The sequence below is a fragment of the Anolis carolinensis genome, chromosome 4 (assembly GCF_035594765.1).
Source record: "Anolis carolinensis isolate JA03-04 chromosome 4, rAnoCar3.1.pri, whole genome shotgun sequence".
Classification (NCBI taxonomy): domain Eukaryota; kingdom Metazoa; phylum Chordata; class Lepidosauria; order Squamata; family Dactyloidae; genus Anolis; species Anolis carolinensis.
In genome coordinates, this window is record NC_085844.1 from 77,593,329 (window position 1) to 77,607,541 (window position 14,213).

At 41.0% G+C, this 14,213-nt stretch overlaps 1 protein-coding gene across 9 annotated transcripts in view; it reads left to right on the top strand.

Annotated features, from left to right (window-relative positions):
• The first annotated feature begins 922 nt into the window (after positions 1 to 922).
• kif13a (kinesin family member 13A) overlaps positions 923 to 14,213 on the top strand; it is an 84,578-nt gene continuing 71,287 nt past the window's right edge. For 2 of the 9 annotated variants that reach the window (XM_062980682.1, XM_062980680.1), the window contains exons 1-2: positions 923 to 1,525; positions 5,807 to 5,900. In XM_062980682.1, coding sequence (XP_062836752.1) covers positions 1,471 to 1,525; positions 5,807 to 5,900 — 149 coding nt within the window. In that variant the 5' untranslated portion in view covers positions 923 to 1,470. The remainder of the gene's footprint in view (positions 1,526 to 5,806; positions 5,901 to 14,213) is intronic. The other 7 variants (XM_062980675.1, XM_062980676.1, XM_062980679.1 and 4 more) reach the window with 5 other exon arrangements.

The following is a 14,213-nucleotide window of genomic DNA, read 5'->3' on the forward strand; positions in this document are numbered from 1 at the left end:
CGGTTATTGTACCCTTCTCCCTCTCCCATCCCTCTTTGCCGAAGACGTTCGACGCTCCTCTCTACCCCACCCTCTCCCGAGCTTTTTCCCGAAGTCGTTCGGCTCTTTCAATCTAAACATCCGGGCGTCCCTTGGGTAACGTCCTTGCAGACGGCCAATTCTCTCACACCAGAAGCGAATTGCAGTTTCTCAAGTCGCTCCCGACCTCTCTCTTCCTCGGCCCATTGTACCCTCCTCCTCGTATCCCCCCGCCCCAAAGGCGTTCGGCTCTTTCCGTCACTTTCCGACCTCTCCCTTCCTCGTCCCGTTGTTCCCTCCTTCCCCTTATACAGTAGAGTCTCACTTATCCAACATAAACGGGCCGGCAGAACGTTGGATAAGCGAATATGTTGGATAATAAGGAGGGATTAAGGAAAAGCCTATTAAACATCAAATTACATTATGATTTTACAAAATAAACACCAAAACATCATGTTATACAACAAATTTGAATGAAAAAGTAGTTCAATACGCAGTAATGTTATGTTGTAATTACTGTATTTATGAATTTAGTACCAAAACATCACGATGCATTGAAAACATTGTCTACAAAAATGCGTTGGATAATCCAGAACGTTGGATAAACGAGTATTGAATAACTGAGACTCTACTGTATTCCCCCCCCCCCGAAGTCGTTCGGCATTTTCCGTCACTTTCCGACTTCTCCCTTCCTCATCCCGTTGTTCCCTCCTTCTCCTCGTATAGTTCCCCCCTCTCGAAGGTGTTCGGCTTTTCCCGCCACTTTCCGATTTCTCCCTTCCTCGTCCCGTTGTTCCCTCCTTCTCCTCGTATAGTTCCCCCCTCCCGAAGTTGTTCGGCTTTTTCCGTCACTTTCCGACTTCTCCCTTCCTCGTCCCGTTGTTCCCTCCTTCTCCTCGTAGTTTTTCCCCCGAAGGCGCTCGGCTCTTTTCGTCACTCTCTTTCCGACTCTCCCGGTCGCTCCCGTTGTCCCCATCTCCCCCCCTCCTCTCCCTCTGTGCCGAAGGCGCTCGGCTCTCTCCGTCGCTTTCCGACCTCCCCTCGCGCCCAGCCGCCTGGAATCTCAGCCGTGAGGGAGGAAAGCGAGAGGCTTAGCAGCGAAGGAGGGCGAAGGCTGGGGACGCCGCCTCCTCCGCCGCCGCCGCGGGGGCTGGAAGATGGCGGTTGGGAGGCGGCCGCCGGTGCCGTTGCTGTTGCCGTTGCCGCCTCAGGAGGACAGGCAGCGGCTGGGCTCGTCGCGCAAGCGGCGCTGAGGCGAAGAGCGCGCCTTCTCTCACTTCGAGGGCTCCGTTCTATCTCCTCCTTCTCCTCGTTCTTCCTTCTCTCCCCGTCATGGACCCCGGCGCCGGGCTTTCCCCGCTCCTGAGGGAGGCCCCGCGGCGCCCTGCCCTGCCCTGAGAGGAGGGGAAAGGGAGAAGCAGCGCCGTCTCGTGCGGAGCCCAAGCGGGGAAGATGTCGGACACCAAGGTGAAAGTGGCCGTCCGGGTCCGGCCCATGAACAGGAGAGGTAATTAATTAATCGTGCAGACAGAAGAGAAACAAACGAGGGGAATTAAGGGGGAACTCCTCCTCACTTGTGCGGGGTGGAAGAGAGAGACTCCAGGGTGTCGTCTCTTGCTCGACTTGGACCAACTTTTGCTCTTCGACTCTGGAGAACAGCCTTGCGAGGGGACCTGTTGTGCGTTTGGTTTAAAAAGAAGCCACTCTGAATGTATGGCTTCGGCGACCCAGAGGCTCCTTCCGTTGAGGCTCCAGGCAGGAGGGGCGGGGAGCTGGTTGGGAAAGCCAGGGACTCCTAGGGCCGTTCCACTCAGCCCTATATCCCAGCCCTATAAATTTGGAGTGTCTTCCTTCCTCCGCTTCCTCCTCTTCCTCCCACAAGGCAGAAAATCCCACATTATCTGAGTATGGACTCACATAACCCAGTTCAAAGCAGATATTGTGGGATTTTCTGCCCTGACATTCTGGGATATAGGGCTGTGTGGAAGGCCCCTCACAATCATAGCATCCTAGAGTTGGAAGAAACCTCGGTGGGACCTCCAGTCCAACCCCCTGACAAGAAGCAGGAGAAGTTCATTCAAAGCACCCCGGACAGATGGCCATCCAGCCTCTGTTTAAAAGCTTCCAAAGAAGGAGCCTCCACCACACACTGCTGAATAGCTTGCACAATTAGGAAGTTCTTCCTAATGTTCAGGAGGAATGTCCTTTCCTGTAGTTTGAAGTCATTGTACCATGTCCTAGTCTCCAGAGCAGCAGAAAACAAGCTTGCTCCCTCCTCCCTATGACTTCCCCTTACATTTTTATACATGGCTATCATGTCTCCTCTCAGCCTTCTCTTCTGCAGGCTAAACATGCCCAACTCTTTAAGCCGGTCATAGAATCATAGAGTTGGAAGAAACCTCATGGGCCAGAAAATCCTACATTTTCTGAGTATGGACTCACATAGCCCAGTTCAAAGCAGATATTGTGGGATTTTCTGCCCTGATATTCTGGGATATAGGGCTGTGTGGAAGGGCCCTCACAATCATAGAATCCTAGAGTTGGAAGAAACCTTGTGGGCCACCCAGTCCAACCCCCTGCCAAAAGCAGGAAAATTGCATTCAAAGCACCCCCGACAGATGGCCATCCAGCCTCTGCTTAAAAGCCTCCAAAGAAGGAGCCTCCACCACACTCCAGATGAGACAGTTCCACTGCTGAACAGCTCCCACAGTGAGTAAGTTCTTCCTAATGTTCAGGTGGAATCTCCTTTCCTGTAGTTTGAAGCAATTGTTCCGCTTCCTAGTTTCCAGGGCAGCAGAAAACAATCCTGCTCCCTCCTCCCTATGACTTCCCCTCACATATTTATACATGGCCATCATGTCTCCTCTCAGCCTTCTTTTCTGCAGGCTAAAGATGCCCAGCTCTTTAAGCCAGTCCTCATAGGGCTTGCTCTTCAGTCCCTTGATCATTTTAGTCACCTTCCTCTGGACACATTCCAGCTTGTCAACATCTCCCTTCAATTGTGGTGCCCAGAATTAGACACAGGGTGGTCTGACCAAGGCAGAATAGCTCCAGTGGGTTAAACCCTTGTGCTGGCAGGACTGATGACTTGAAGGTTAGGTTGCTGATCTGATAGAGCCTCAATAGTAATGCCAGAAGTGGGTGATTCTGAGTGGAGAAGGTGGTAATAAAATGGATGGGTCCTAAGAAAATCCCTATCAGTTTATTGAGTCATAGAGTTGGAAGAGACCTTGTGGGCCATCCATTCCAACTTCCTGCCAAGAAGCAGGAAAAGCGCATTCAAAGCACCCCCAACAGATAGCCATCCAACCTCTGCTTAGAAGCCTCCAAAGAAGGAGCCTCCACCACTCCCTGGTGCAGAGCGTTCCACTGCTGAACATCTCTCACAGTGAGGAAGTTCTTCCTCATGTTCAGGTGGAATCTCCTTTCCTGTAGTTTGAAGCCATTGTTCCACATCCTAGTCTCTTCTTGTATCTGAGGGCCATTTGTCCTCAGATAACTTCCCAACCTGTGCCTTTTTCTTTTTCCTTGTTGGCTTCTTTCCTCTTCCTCCTCTTCTTCTTCCTCCCTCTCACCCCTTTTCTCTCTCCACAGAAGTTGACACAATTCCTCCCCCAGGAAAGACTCAGCCAGGCCTTGAAGCTGTAAGGCTTATCAATGCTAATCGAGGCGATTAATTGCAACATTCAGGGCCCTTCCACACAGCTCTGTATTCCAGAATATCAAGGCAGAAAATCCCACAGTATCTTCTTTGAACTGGGTTATCTGAGTCAGATAATGTGAGATTTTCTGCCTTGATATTTTGGAATATAGGACTGTGTGGAAGGGCCTTCACACTTGCTTCTAACAGACAGTAGTTCTTTCTCACACCCTGGACATTCCACAGTTATATAAACCTCCCTTTTCTAGTTCCCAATATATCTCACAACCTCTGAGGATGCCTGCCATAGATGTGGGTGAAAAGTCAGCAGATAATGCTTCTGGAACATGGCCATACAGCCTGGAAATCTCACAGCAACCCAGTTTTCCAGAAAACTCAATACAACCCAGACCATAAAAGTCTTCAACAACACATTTCTCTTCAGATAATCTCCCTACCTGTGCCTTTCGTCTTCCTCGTTGGCTTATTTCCTCCCTTCTTTCCTCTCTTTCCTCCTCTTCTTCTTCCCTCTCCCTCCTTTTCTCTCTTCATACTAGAAATGACACAACTCTGAAAAGTTTTTTTTATGGTGTCTTCTTCATTGTTGGGGTGCATATTGAACATGATCACTCAATTTGAAGCTGGGTAGTGTTCATTGTTGTAGTCAGAATCACACTGCTTAAGGATGGAAAGAGAAAGTTGGCATCCTCCCTCTTTTTTTCTTTCAGTGCACCATCCTGAATGAATAGGTGGAAAAGGGCATGTAATAATTAAATTGTGTCTTGGGGTGCTGTGAGTTTTCTGGGCTATATGGCCATGTTTCAGAAGCATTATCTCCTGACGTTTCACCCACATCTATGGTAGGCATCCTCAGAGGTTGTGAGGATCAGGAGAGAATGCTTCTGGAACATGGCCATACAGCCTAGAAAACTCAAAGCAACCCAGTGATTCCGGTCATAAAAGCCTTCTACAACAAATAATCTCTTGTTTGCTGTTAGCCACCTTCTCCTTATGTCAGGATAAAAATGAAGTGAATGAACCAATTAATCACACTGTGTAACAAAATCTGAAAAAAATGTTTTGTCCCTGGTTCAAAAAATGTTATTTCCTTTTTAATTGTGCAGTTCTGACTTTGAAAGTAGTTGTTATACTCCAAAAAGTTTGTTATTTTGTGGTTGCTACAAACTGTGTTGAATTGGTTGAGACTCTGTGAGAGATTCATTGAAAAACTTTAGCCAAATGTGCTGCAGGATGTCCCTCAAATCCGCAAAGACAAAGTTTTGCAGTTTAATAAACTTTTTCCCATGTTTTTATGATAGAGCCAATTAGGAAATGACATTATAACCCAAGGACAAAAATCGTGTTACATAGTGTAATAAGCCCACAGAAATTATTTGTGAACCAACATAGTAAAGAACAGCATGGTCTTACATGTGGGGCAGCATGCATCACAGATAGTAACACAGGATTCAAAAAGATAGTGAATTTGCTATAAGGAATATAAAAAAGGAGGAAGGGAGTGGGAGAAAGAAAAAGAATAGGGCAGCTCTTTTAAGAGAACATTATGCCCTTGGTATCTGCTTTGATTTGTTTGTGTCCCCCCCCCCCCCCCATGGATGTCAAAAATCCATAGATGTTCAAATCCCGTTATATACAATGGCATAGTGAAATGGTACAGAATGGCAAAATCAAGGCTTGTCTTTTGGAATCTTTAAAATCAATGTTTGTTTCTTGGGTGGTTGAATCTGTGAGTGCAGAATCCATGGATAAGGAGAACTGACTTAATTGGTGTAGTTACTCTTAAAGAGAGTAACAGTTACTTCTGTGAAAACTGCTGTGGGAGTATCTTATTGTTTGGAAAATTGCCTGCCTTCCCATGGTTCAGAAATGAATGCTGGCCACAATAGTGGACAGCCTTGGTTGATCTCAAGGTTTCCCAACTTCTTGGTCCATGTTTCTTGAGGGATGGAATGGAATAGGGGAGAGTTGGGAGCAACACCCATATCATTTCCTATACTACAGCAACAAGTGAGAGTTGTTTTCTGGACAGCATGAGAAAGAAACAGGAAAGGCTTTGCTGGCTAGGGATGAAGTGCATATAATTCTGCAAGGGAATGTTTTGAACTCCTCTGTTGTGTCATGTTTCAGAACTGGATCTGAATACCAAGTGCATTGTTGAGATGGAAGGGAATCAGACTGTTTTGCATCCTCCACCTTCAAACAACAAACAAGGAGAAAACAGGTAAAAAGGAATACATCTAAGCTTTTATTTTCAAGGAAGGTGAAGTACCCGCTATTTCAGAAGCACACCCCTATTTAGGAAAAGGTGTTCTGGGACACATTTTATATTTAATTGCAGTGATATAAACAAGGAACAACATTAACCTGCAACACTGTATGTTGAGATGTGTGAACAAAATATTGGTAGCCTTTTAACTGAATATCACAATTACCTTCTAGAGTTGAGGATAATAATCATCTGGAAAGTTGTTGGAGTTGTTTATTAGATTCTAATATATGTACTTGTGACTGGATTGACTCCTAGATTCTCCTGTTGTTTACAACTGATTTTAATGAAGTGAAATAATTTATGTATCTTGCATTTATTTGTAAAGTCCTGAATAGAATGGTTGGAAATAATCCAAAATACCAATGTGCAAGACTATATAAATAGATATTTGTTTTTTTTATGACTGGTCAAGAGGGAGATTGTGCAAAGGAGAGGAATGGAAAAGTATGCTATTGTCGATTTCTTGTTATTTCTTTACTTTTGTGACAGTTTGTCTTTATAGTGAAGTAATTTTAGTTAAGATTATTTTCTCAGAAAGACTTTATATGCACAGAATAGGTTACCAGAGAGCAAAGGTTGCAAACGTTTTCTCAAAATATCTTTATCAAGAAATGAAAGTAATTGCTAAGAATGAGATAAGATAGAGAAAATTTGGACCATTGGGAAACTATGCATTTATAGGGCTTCTGTGCTGCTCAGATTCTGGTTTTGATATCTGTATATGAATTAGGAGGTAAAGGGAAACATTTGTCTAAAAATTGAGAGATGTCTGATGCTTATACTTCCTACTTAAATTTCTTTTAATGTAAGGTCTTATGAACTTTGGCCAGTGATAGTATTTGTACAATCTGTGGTATTTCATCTACATTAGATGAACAGCAGCTGCAGCTATAAGGTATTGGTGCCGTATTGTATCTAGGCATTTTAGTGTACACTGTGAAATCATTCTTTCACTTTTCATTCCTTTTGTGGACTTTGGTTTAAGGAAATAGCTACACATTCTATATTGAGTACCATGATGTTGTGCTTAACTCTTAAGGGCTTCAAAAGAAAATTTAGCGGGAACCATTGAAGAATGGAGGAATATAATGTACTCTGAATAAATAGCCTCTGGTACTAGACCAGGCATGGACAAACTACGGCCCTCCTAGTATTTTGGACTTCAACTCCCACAATTCCTAACAGCCAGTAATTAGGAATTGTGGGAGTTGAAGTCCAAACCACCTGGAGGGCTGAAGTTTGCCTGTGCCCGTACTAGACTGACAATATTTTGTACCATGGAATAAACAACTGCTGTGCAACCCAGTTTTCATACCCAGATACAGTAAAGTCTCACTTATCCAAGCTAAACGGGCCAGCAGAACGTTGGATAAGCGAATATGTTGGATAATAAGGAGGCATTAAGGAAAAGCCTATTAAACATCAAATTAGGTTATGCTTTTACAAATGAAGACCAAAACATCATGTTATACAACAAATTTGACAGAAAAAGTAGTTCAATACGCAGTAATGTTATGTAGTAATTACTGTATTTACAAATTTAGCACCAAAATATCACGATATATTGAAAACATTGACTACAAAAATGCGTTGGATAATCCAGAATGTTGGATGAGCGAGTGTTGGATAAGTGAGACTCTACTGTATAACTAGAAATTTATTTCTGGGTTGTCCTTTATGTTTGGCTGGATTTGGTGGGTTGGGAATGTTAGAATGATAGAATCATAGAGTTGGAAGAGACCACAAGGACCATCCAGTCCAGCCCCCTGCCATACAGAAATATACAGTGAAAAGGACTCTCGACAGATGCCCATTGAGCCTCTGTTGAAAAACTTCAGGAAAGGGAGACTTCATCACACTCTGAGGCAGCATATTCCATTGCCAAACAGCTCTTGCCGACAGGAAGTACTTCCTAATTTTAAGGTGGAACATCTCCCATCTTGTAATTTGAATCCATTACTCCATGTCTTAGTCTCTAGAACAACAGCAAACAAGCTTGCTCCTTCCTTAATGTTAAAAGGAGTCCTTTTTACCTATTGTTTTACACTGGAGAGTACTTGGCTTGCAGTTTTTCATCCCTGCAATACAGGCTGCATTTTCCAAACATTCTTCAAAGACAACCCTGTGTAGAGTGCTTGATAACAATCTGCACTGTTATAACCAGAGCATATAGCCAGATTTGCTTCTGGAAACTATTGTTGGTGAATCACCTGAAGGTAAAGACAAATGTTTCTGGCCATAGCACCTTTGTGACTCAGGAGGATCAATAATAGATCAGGAAACGTTCTTGGACTGGAAATTTGATGCTACTGAAAATTTCTACCTCTTCTAGCTTACCTTGTTGTGTAATACTCGCTTGATGAAAAGTCAGCTGACATAGCACTTACGACCCATTCCTGTGCAGAATTAGGTGTAGCTTGAAGGTGCTAGACTTAAGAATAAAATCAAGCTGTTAGTAAGATGAAGTTTCCGGATTCAGAATAGTCCTACTGTAGCATCATACCTAGAATGAAGGATGGCTGTTGGATCTTTCACCGCAGGGTTGATAAGCCTGTTCTTGATTTTGATTCTCCACTTCCTGTACTGACTTTGAATTGAACAGGAGCTCTCCTGGTGCTGGATCCTATCCCTTCAGAGTTTCAGCTCTAGCAGTACTGCCAAACAATGTAGAACAGCTGCTGGAGGAATACTGGTAAAATCACTGGTTAGCAGATCCCGGTTTAGCATATTCAAGGGATGAAGATCTGTAATATATAATTTTTCTTCAGTGTCAGTGCTAGTTCATCTTCTTTCTTTTTCATATTCTATTTTACGCAGTATGTTTTTTAAAGAAAATGCCTAATTTATATATTTTAAGCCATTAAGTTTTTTAATTTAAAATGAAAATCATGTTCAGCAATAGAGGCAATATGTTGCATTTGTGATGGCTGATAAAGTTTGTCCTTTTATTTAACATTGCTTCAAGCTTTAAAGGAAGTTAGAAAGGAAAAGTTCCAGCTCTAGGGAGTTGGTGTTTTGTTGCAAAGGCATCAGCTGAAACTTATCTGAATAGAGTGTCAAGTGAAATGAGACAGCTACCAACTGTCTTTTTAGCCAGAGGACTTATCAGCTAGAAGGGAGCTGCTATGCAGGCGCTCTTAATATCACCTGCTTGAGGTAGAAGATTGAATAACAGCTGACAACAGTCTTTGCCTTTGTTTCGGAAACAACAAAAAGTATCTGATCTTGACCTCTTTAAAACTGCTTTCCTCGTTAAAACATCTCAGGGTGTGAAATAAGTTAGTTAGGATTTTTAAAAGTTAATTAAATAAAGCATTTATGAGCTGCTTTAGTGATTTCACTAATCACATACTAGACAGTGACCTAGATACTATTCTGGTGAAGCACCATTCTCAAACTCTGCATTATTGAAACACCAGAGTTCAGGTAACAAATCTGTGGCAATGTCATTCCTGATGCATATGAAATCAAAGTGGAAGTAGCTGATATTTCTTCTTGTTGACAATACTGCGTACTGTTGGAATACTCCCGTTTCATGTGTCTGTAGACATCAATGATTGAAGTTACCACATTTCCCTTTTCAGTCAGACAGACTAAACACAGTCCTTATTCAAACAATAGAAATATCAAAATACACCTCTGATTAAAAAAATTCAGGGATGTTGTTGAATGAAAATGTTTAGCTTAAGTGAGGGTTTTTTTAAAAAAAAATAGACCAACTGCTGTTCTTAAAGATTTTTACAACTTACTCAGGATTTTTTCTGGTAAGTTCTGTATAACTGACATATGTTAAATAGCTACCTCAATTTTTCAAATTTCTAGAACAGGAAAATTGGCAAAAGTCTTATTGTTTTAACTAGTATACTTTGCAACACATGAAATATGTAATGTATTGTAGTTTGTAAGAGATTAGAAAGTCTTAAATATAATTAACTTCTGTGGGTATGGAAGGGATCATTATGCTTGTACCGAACTGTTATCCTTGCAGCTCAAAGAGGTCATTAGAGGTGTGTAGCCAATGTTAAATATAGCATTCTTTTAGACACAGTAAATGGTATTTTTGTGACTTACTCAGAGAACTGTGTTACTAGGTTGCTGATATAAATAAAACAAATAAGCAACATGTAAATTGCCTCTCATGCCACAGTTAATTTAACTAGGTAACAATATAATATAATTAATGTAACTATAGCTTACTGAAGTAAATTTTATTATAGCACTGCTAGTTGAATAAGAAAGACTAATACTGTTGTAATTTCTTTTAAAATTAATTTATATTTTTCCTTTTTTCAAGGATGGAGGAATAGCTGAATGTATAAGAGAGATAGTGGGCCATCTTTCTTACTTGGTTATGGAATGCTGTGCAATGTTCATTGTACAAAATTGAGGGGCGAGGAATTAGTAGCCATCCAGATGTTGTCTAACTATAGCTGCTATCATCTCCCACCTTTGCCTGTGCAGGCTAAAACTAATGGGAGTTGTAATCTAACAAAATATATAATGCTGCTAATTCTTCCACTCAGTAGATGACTATAGTGAAGATGTAGTAGTGTGCACATGTGCAAGTAGAATTTTCATTGATTTAGACCAGAGATTAGTATTGGTGACTTGCTCAAATACACTGATTTTTTTGAAGTGTTAATCCATTCAGATTTGTCCCAAATTCCAGAATGGCATGGAATTTCATGCACAGCAAAATATAAAAGTTCACTAAATTGTCAATTATGCATTTGTAATCAAAAAGCAGTATTTTGATATATCTTCTCAGATGCCTAGTGTGGACATTAGTTTGCCAGGTGTCTTGTTTCTAGACCGTCTTATAGTCCTGATCAAATGACATAGTAATAGCTTGTGCAAAACCAACTTAGCTTCCATGTTTTGAAAAGATTACGTAAAATACTGACTACTGAGTTTTATATCTAATGATTGCTTAAGTGGGAACACTATGCTTCCAGAAATGGGACCTGCAACAAATTGTTGGACTATGGAATGCCCTTGGTTAGGACATGCCCTTTTAAGGTATTCTTTGCTTTTTGGGATATTTGTAAATTCCACTCTTGAGATTTTTTTCCCTTGAAGATTGTTTTATATATTACTAGCTGTGCCCGGCCACGCATTGCTGTGGCAAAGTGGTGGTGGTATTGGTTAAAAATTGTTGTGTAATTTTTATTTGACATTATTTGTATTTTTTAATTAATTTTATTGTAAGTTATCTTTTTATTTATTATATTTTATTATTTTCTTGTATTATTTTTAGTTATTTTCTGTTATTATAGTATTTTATTGTATTAATTTGTTAGTGTTTTTAATTATTTTTAGTGTTTTTTATTATTTTTATTGGGTTGCTAGGAGACCAAGTTGGAGGAGCTTAGCTTTCCAACTGGCAGCAATTGGATAAAAGCAATTATTCCTCTCTCTCTAATTAGGACTTTATTTTTGTTTTCTTTTTGTTGTATCAACCTAGAGGCATGGATGATGGGTTGTGTTGTCAAATTTCGAGGTTGGGGGGCCTGTAGTTTTGTTGTTTTGTGGGTCGCCGTGATGCCATCACTCTTTTATATATATAGATAAGCCCTGGGTTTCTCCAAGGCTTACAATGGGTGCAGCATTGTCTGTGATGACTCCTGCATCCCCACTCACCTCCTGAGGATGGTGCTATCATGTGAAAGTACACAGGGTCCTGGACTTTAAGAAGAGGGCAGCAGCTGTGGGGCTGGCAGTCAGGCTTGCCCTCTCAGTGCTTGCTGTGCACTCAACTACAGTGTTCACGGTTTTTCCACATTCACAGTGTTCTTGCACCTCTAAACCCCTGTGAATTTGGAAGGCTGACTGTACTGTACTATCAGAAAAAATGACTTGTATGTTTGTTGCCATGAAAAAAGACACCTTAGAGAAATAATAAGTTTGTGCCAACAAATGTGGCCCTTAAAGTGAGCAACTCAGGTTCAGGAAAAGTGTGTTTTAGCATTATTGGTATGTGTGTATTAACATTTCTTGGCACCTGTAACACTTGATTCATTTGTATTATTGCTTATAGTGTTACATACACCTATCTAGATGCATAAGGAATTGATTTCACATCGGTTTCTAAATATTTTTTAAAACTTTAAAAATAATTTTGTGTTCAAAATTGACCACTAACTATAAAAGCTTTTCATAGAATTTATCTTAAAAACAGCTTCAGCAGATGTGTTGTAGGCAGGGCCATAGCCGGGGAGGGGTTTAAGGGTTCAACCCCTCCCCCCAAAAAACCTGATTTACTCATGAATTTTATGAGTAAACTGGTTTTTTTTTTACCTGACAAATTTCGAGGGGGGTGTTTGAACTTTTAATCCCCCCTCTGGCTACGGTCCTAGTTGTAGGATATAATAATCAAGCCAACACACTTGGCTAGAACATGAAAGGCAGTTGGTCAGCAGTGCGTCATTACTTGCTTAGATATCAACAGCATCATACCAGTGTAATGGACATGAGAGAAGCCTCCCATAGGATGATAAAAACATCAAAACATCCGGGCGTCCCCTGGGCAGCGTCATTGCAGACGGCCAATTCTCTCACACTAGAAGTGACTTGCAGTTTCTCAAGTCGCTCCTGACACGAAAAAAAATCCAATGTAATGATTTTCATGTCTCTGGGAACCCACACTTGCTAAGTTATTAATTGTACAGTAATAATATCAAGTGTGGTATAATTATTCTGTTATTTCATAGTATCCTCCTGTAAGTTCTCAGTTACAAAGATTTTGTAGTCAGTTCACTGAAGTGCATCTGTTCTCCGTTGAAGTGCATCTATTCTGTGCAGGTCTTTCAAGGTAAATGAGTCAAGAAATTCCCTTCCAAAATCTCTGATTTATATAATTACTCATAACATTGTTGAAACCCTGATTCAGCATGTGCAGTCATTATACTTAACTTTTATCCAATGACATGACTGGGTTTTTTTTGTAGTGACCTGCCTAAGAGCTAGTACATTAGTTTTCAATCCAATCATTTATTTAATGCTAGATAGACATTAGAGAGAAGTCTATACAAAGGTTATCTTTAAGGAAGAAATGGGGAAAATGTGGCCCTTGCTCCCTCCATATTCCCTATGCTCCACTTTTTTCCTATTCCAAAAGGTTGAAATGCCTCTTTTGGAAATCTGTAGGAGCTTGGTTTCAAAGCCCCCCTTGCATGCCTAGTTTGCTTCCTTTAACTTTTTAAGTTGAAGTCTTCTTGCATACAAAATTCTTGGAATACAGCTTTCAATGCATCCCAGAATAAGTACGGGATATAGTTATTTCTACATCATATGGGTTTTCTTGACAGATATGGCCAATATCTCCTTTAATCTTGTTTTTTAGTAAGGAAAATTAGAATTACTATCCAGATCAGTTTGTTTGATCAGGCAGAGATAGTTTCAGTTCTAGGTTTAGAGATGCGTGATCAGAGACGGTTATGGTGGCAGGCATAATAGCCATTATTTAACTACTTGAATGTTGGAAGGGGAAGAAAAAAAAACCGAGGAGATGGGGAGGAAAAAAAGACTTTATAATCACTTATGCTAAGATGCATAAAACATATAATTACATTATGAGGAGTGGGTAGCCTGCCAGGTGCATGTTTATTTATTTATTTACAGTACTTCATTTCTATCCCACTTTTCTCCACCCCAAAGGGGGCTCAAAGTGGTTTACAACTATTAAAATGCATCTCAACAAAGTCAACAATCTAAATCATGAGCAATTAAAACACATATCAATCAGTTCAAACAGATTAAAACAAAATAAAATGCTGAGTCATGATCTCATAACCAAATTGTTTTCCAGAAACCATAGTCTGTTATTCAAGCTGTTAAAGTCTCATTCTGTAGTTTCATATTCACCAAACACTTGCAAGAAGAGCCAGGTTTTAAGTTTTTTTCTAAAAACCTGGAGGGATGGGGCCTGCCTGATGTCGCCAGGGACAGAGTTCCACAGCCGAGGGGCCACCGCTGAGAAGGCCCTGTCTCTTCCCAACCAGTCGCTCTTGCAAAGAGGTTGGGGCAGAGAGCAGGGCCTCCCCAGTCAGTCTTAAAGCTCTTATAGGCTCATAGTCTGTGCAATTGGGAGTCAATATACTTTTGTATCAATTTTGCAATCCAGGGGTGCATTTCTGTCCCACCTAAAGTTAAGTATAGTGGCTCTCAAAGACTGGAAATTTTGTGGTATGGCTGGTGTAATTTTACCACAGTGCCAACTTGGAGCATAAAATAAAACACTGTGAGTCAGCTATCTTTATTTTTTAA